The 6,000-nt window shown below is 32.1% G+C and overlaps 1 protein-coding gene across 2 annotated transcripts in view; it reads right to left on the bottom strand.

Annotated features, from left to right (window-relative positions):
* Positions 1-481: 481 nt before the first annotated feature.
* Positions 482-6,000, bottom strand: part of LOC134388734 (UPF0547 protein C16orf87) — a 29,348-nt gene continuing 23,829 nt past the window's right edge. For both annotated transcript variants that reach the window (XM_063112005.1, XM_063112004.1), the window contains one exon: positions 482-1,137. In XM_063112005.1, coding sequence (XP_062968075.1) covers positions 1,019-1,137 — 119 coding nt within the window. In that variant the 3' untranslated portion in view covers positions 482-1,018. The remainder of the gene's footprint in view (positions 1,138-6,000) is intronic.

Raw genomic sequence — 6,000 nt, 5'->3', positions numbered from 1 at the left:
ATAAATCAACTATAAATGGTTATAATTTAATGCTAGAAAAATTAAGAATTTAAATATATTTCACAAACAACTAGAACAAAAGCTATACCACACTATTTAATCTACTTAATTTCAATATTAAGGTTTATTTTTTTCTTCTAGAGTAAGGTTAAGTAACAATTTAAATAATTATCAGGACGTATAAATGAACATCCATTCAGATAAAACATTACTGCTTAAAAGTGGCTATCTAAGAAATATTTTACATTTAATAAATATATTTTATATTTAGATTAACTGGCACCATCTTGAGAGCAGAAAAGTTTTTTTAACCAATAAATAAATTACATTCAAGAAAACAAGATGTTTATATCTGAAGTATGATATATCCTTAAATGTTTTTCTTCATATAGCACCCAAATTTCCAAACTGTCTAGAAAATATTTCCTAAAATATAACTCATACCTTAAGTCAAAAAAATAAAGGCCAAGAAAAAAATCAATTTAAGACAAAATTTACAGTTTATATTCTTAATTCCCCATTCAATAAAATATCAATTGCCAATTTATTAAAAGCAAATGAACTGCATATATGCAATCTATTAGTGCTGAAAATCTGAAATATATATTTTTAAATGTCACTCTTTCTGACAGTATTTAAAATATTGCATCTCTGGTGGCAAGCCTGAAAACTATCAAGCATTTTATTTCCCTACTTTTCATACCACCATCCCCACCCCTACCCTTTTTATCCCTTAATATATCCATCCAGCTTTTTTTTTTTTTTTTTTTTTGCTAAATACACTTACTTATATCCCAAACACAAAACACTGACAATATTCCTTAGTAAACAAGGAAATCCCAGAACAGTCCAAGCCTCCAGCTTTGCTTCCAAAGTGTGGCAAGGCTAAATGATAGGGGAAAAAACAACCAATGGCCCTTTTACTGATGCAGTCAGAAAGCTCTTTAGAGTCCATAACTGTTTGAGAATTTGCTGATGTAATCCTGAAGAAAGTTTCAACAGATTTTGCAGACAAGTGTCAGAGAATAAGTCTTTGATTGATAATTTTTCTATTTATTTCTGCCAAGGCGACTGAAAACACGAAAGCCTTTTCATCAGAGAGGTTAGCATAGATGTCAATTTCCTTTTCCTGTTTCTCTGTTAAAAGAAAAAGGGAAAGCTTAATATAAAGGCAGTAGATGCAGTAATTTTTAAAAATCTTTTTAAAGCTTTCAAGTATTTAATGACAAGACTACACATAATACTACAATGTACATTAAATGTTATAAAGCACTATGCTACTGAACTGAAATTTTTAAAACATTACATAAAGGAGTCACTGAAATGGAGACTATATATATTTCTATACACACAACAGTCTAATAGCTACATCATTTCTGTAAGAATCTCATATATTTCTTTCTCCTCATTAGTATGAGCTCACTGTCACAATCAAAATACATTTTCTCATCCTAGAAGATGGTCCCTTCTCAACATAAACGACGACTTTATGAATATGTTAACATATTCAGTTTAGCCATGCCACAGGATATAAGAATAATCAACATTTATTTTTATTTTTCCCCTCCTAATTACAAATGTTTCTACCAAGTTCACGAAAGAAAATGTGAAAAATAAAGAAAAAGAACAAAGAACAGAGAAATCATCTATTATCTCATGAGCCGGCTAAAACCACAATTAACATCTTAGTGTATATTCTTCCAAATTCTCTTTTTTCAGTCTCTATTCTATTTTTTTATTTTGTCTCAACATTTTAATCAAAGTTAAACATGCATATAATTTCGAGCCAAACTATTTTTATAAAACTTGTATAAAAAACAGAAGTCCTTCCCCCAATGCACATTTCCCACTCTTCAAATGCAACTACTTTCTTTTTTGCAACTACTTTTTTCCAGTTGCTCCTTTTTGTTTTAAAAAAACAAATCTATCTTTAAGTAACATTTTTATAAGATGGTTCTTGGTTTTAGTCGTTATTTATTCACTTTCCACCAGAGAAAATTAGAATTTAATTGTTTTGCATCTCTTTCCCCACCACAAACACTCTACCCATCCCATCATCTTCTCATTATAGTTAAATCACAATTCCAGGGCTGACCAGTTAGCTCAGTTGGTTACAGCACAGCCTTATAATACTAAGATCCCCTTACTGACCAGCTGCCAAAAAAAATCACAATTCCAGTAACATCAGTTTTTAATATTCACATTATTATGACTATAGTAAGTGATTTCACGTTTCCTGCCCATTGTTTTCCCTGAAGTGATTCACTTTTTTTATTTGCTTAGTTTTCAATTCTAATGCAACTCAAACTCTCTCCTAGTTGTATAAATCTTTTCAGGATTTTTATACATATTAGATATTTTATCAATTTATCTTCTTGAGGAAATCTCTCCAAGCCTTCCAAACTGTTCCAATTTGAAATAGTTGCTCTCTAGGCCTATTCACAATTATCGTCTTGTGATCTTTCTTCAATACCATACTGGAAATTCTCCTCATCTCTATCTTGAGTTGAACCCTCTTTGGTCCTGGATTCCAGGATCCTTTCTTAGTATATTTCTTTATTTTGGTGGATGTAACTTGCAGTAGCTTCCTAAGAAAGGGAGTACAGGTAGCAAATTCTTGAGACCCTGAATGTAAGAAAGTATCCTTAATATACCTTCACATTAATTCATAGTGTGGATGAATAAAGACTTGTAGGTTTCCCCTTAGAATCTGAAGGCAATAAATTGTCTTCTAACTACTGGTGCAACTGTTGAGAAAACCCATATTGTTTTTATAATTATTTTTTAAATTATTGCTAAATTTACACATATCAGATCTTTTAAGTGTACAATTGGACGTGTTCTGACAAACATATGCACCCATGTAACTCACACCACAATCAAGATAGAGAAAATTTCCTTCACTCCAGAAAATTCCTCATGCTTCTTTCTAGTCAATAGCTCCACACCCCCACCAGCAATCACTGTTCTGATTTCTATTACCATAGATTAATTTTGTCTATCCTTAAACTTCATATAAATGGCATCATATAGCATGTACTCTTTTGCATCTAGCTTCTTTCACTCGATATGTTTTTGAAATTCATCACTGTGGTCCATGTATCAGTAGTCTGTTCCATGCTGGGTAGTATTCCACTATATTAGTTCCAACACCATTTTTATTTTGTCTTTTTTTTTTTTTTTCTGAAAACCTGAAGGATTTTCTCTTTAACCAAACAGATATGAGATCTGATCATACGCTATGGAATAATTTCTACGTTTAACCACGCACTGGGCTGGGAATTTCATGGGCTCTTTTAATATGGAAACTCAATGTCCGTCAGGTTTGGGGAAATTTCTTGAATTATTTCATTGATGACTTCCTTCTGCTCCATCTTCTATGTTCTTTATCTGAAACTTCAATTATTTATAGATGTTAGATCTCAAATTGTTCCTCTAAATTTATCTTATCTTTTTGCCATTTTATTTTTTTTAATCTCTTTTCCTATTGCTATACTTTCTGGAACCTTTCTTTAATTTTATCTTTAAACCTTTTACAGAAGTTTTTCATTTCTGCAAATTATGCATGTTTTAAGTTTTCTGGGTTTTTTAAAACTTTTTTTCATTACATTCAAGGAAGGAATTTTAAATATATTTTCAAGTTCACTTTTCAGGTGCCTTTTTGACACCTGGAAATTATTTATTTTTTTAATTTTATTTTTTAAAAATAATTTTTAAATATGATCTTTTTCTTGTTTCGTGACTATAATATCTTCTTTTGCTAGAGACAGTAATGATAGTTTCAGTTTTTTTCTTCTCCCTGCAAAAACTTATTTTCTCCAAGTTATTTTTTCTCTACTGATTTGGTCTCAGACTTTTTCATACAAGATGCTTTCTTCTAGATATCTGGGTAATATGCTCATATTTAGGAGTGTGACCCAAAAAGCTGATTAGAAGAGTGTGCATATATGTGGAGCTTGACTGTGGTCATCAGACTAAGATTATCTGACTAGGCCTGTTATTTCTCTGTGAAATCCCTAACGAAAGCATTTTTCTCAGGCTCTTCAGGTCCCCTAGAGAAGATATTACCAATCTCTTTTATCTGGAAGATATAAACCTAACTGGAGAGCTAAGTATGTGTACCATGTCCAATTTTCACTTAGTCTTCCTGATCGTAATACAGTATCCCTCCCCTCAACAATGCCTGATGTTCCCTAGACAGAAACTGTTTTATCTTATACTTTGAAAAGGATAAACTTGGGGGTAGAGACCAGGTAAACAGCCCTAATGGGCTATTCATAAACAGATTTTCAAACAATGTTCTTGCTTTTAGCTTCACCTTCACCTCTACTTCCAGACATAACTGTTACACAAATTCCTGACCTTCAGGCAACTGTGTAATAAAAATCAGTTTCTTTCTTACATTTCCCCAAAGGTTTATATTTAGGTTTCATAGATCTGTAAAGCAGGTATAACTTTCCAGAATTTTGCTGCTTCTCCTATTCCTTGTCCCTGAAGATTTTGCCCTTTTTAAGAAATCCCTTTATTGTCACTTTACTAGGATTTGGGGAGAGTAAAGAGCAAGATGTGTTTATTCTATCCACCATCTTTAAGTCTATATTCATTCTTAAGTTCATTAATATGATATTCAGAATTGCCCAACATATTTTAATCCATAAAAATGTCATTCTTACATTATAATGCCCAGAATAATCATATTCCCAACATATAAAATGAAGACATACTTTAGACCAGCCAAAAATTGTCAAATTTTTATGATTTTATAAAGATACATTATCTAGATGTCTAATAAGCTTTCCTTTTCCATTCTTCCTTCTTCCTATTCTTTTTCAAAATAGAAAACAATAAAATTAATTTTTAAAAGTTTTGTTTTTCAGATACATTGTCAGGTTTTCCTTAATTTATATGTTAAAAGCAGAGAATCAAGAAAAACAGAATTAAACTAAACAGCTACTTAACGCTAAGAAGCATATCGAAGTCTATTCTAAAACATATAGACATTTCAGAAGTTAACAGTTCCTACCCAGATTATATTTAGAGGACAATGGTCTACATCAAGGATTGGCAAATTACAGCATGGGTGCCAAATGTGGCCCACCTGTTTTTACAAAGTCTTATTGGAACACAGCCGTGCCCATTTATTTACATACTGCTTATGACTGCTCTGCAGCTACAATGACAGGGCTGAGTAGTTGTGACAGAGATCACATGACCTATAAAAGACTAAAATATTTCCTATCTAGCTCTTTACAGAAAAAAAAAGTTTGCTGACCCCCTGGTCTACACTGAAAGATTCTAGCTTATGCTACAAAAATTGCTTTGAGCAATTTCCTGCAATTTGTATCAAAAGCATTAAAAGTATGTCTTACTCTAGAAATAGTTTTCTTAAAACTTTTTCTAAATAAAAATAAATAAAATTTTTCTATAATAAACTGAAAATGCCTGAAAAAATCTATAGCCAAATAGATCCTTCTTTTTCAAGTTATCATGAAATAAAAGTTCAAACCTGCATATATAGAGTCCTAGCATGACTTTATAGACTTTGTTTACCCAACTATATGTCTCATCTCTTCTCTTCTCATCTCTTCTCACCCACCACCACAAGCATTCCTTCTCCTTTCAGTTATATTCTCTTTACTTCAACTGAAAATAATTTTCTGTTTTCTGGGCCAAGCAGTAGTTCTCTCTCTTCTTTTTTCTCTGTTGACTCTTTACTCAGTTGCCCTTCTAAAATAGTCTTTGGGACAGGTTTTCTGATCATCCCACTCTCTTTTGGGGGCGGGGGCGGGGCAGCTGGCCCATAAGGGGATCCAAATCCTTGATCCTTGTGTTATAACACTATGCTCTAATCAACTGAGCTAACCGGCCAGCCCCTGCTCATGCCATTGTTAAAGAAGCACATTCGAATCAAGCAAATAATTCAAACTCTCTGGAAGAGCATAATAGAAGAAAAGAGAAAAAGCAGTAAAATTACCCAAAAGAATTAAGGAATACCTAAGA

The sequence above is a fragment of the Cynocephalus volans genome, chromosome 10, assembly GCF_027409185.1.
Source record: "Cynocephalus volans isolate mCynVol1 chromosome 10, mCynVol1.pri, whole genome shotgun sequence".
Classification (NCBI taxonomy): domain Eukaryota; kingdom Metazoa; phylum Chordata; class Mammalia; order Dermoptera; family Cynocephalidae; genus Cynocephalus; species Cynocephalus volans.
Note: the sequence above shows the minus strand (reverse complement) of the source record. Positions and strands in the feature narration are given on the sequence as shown.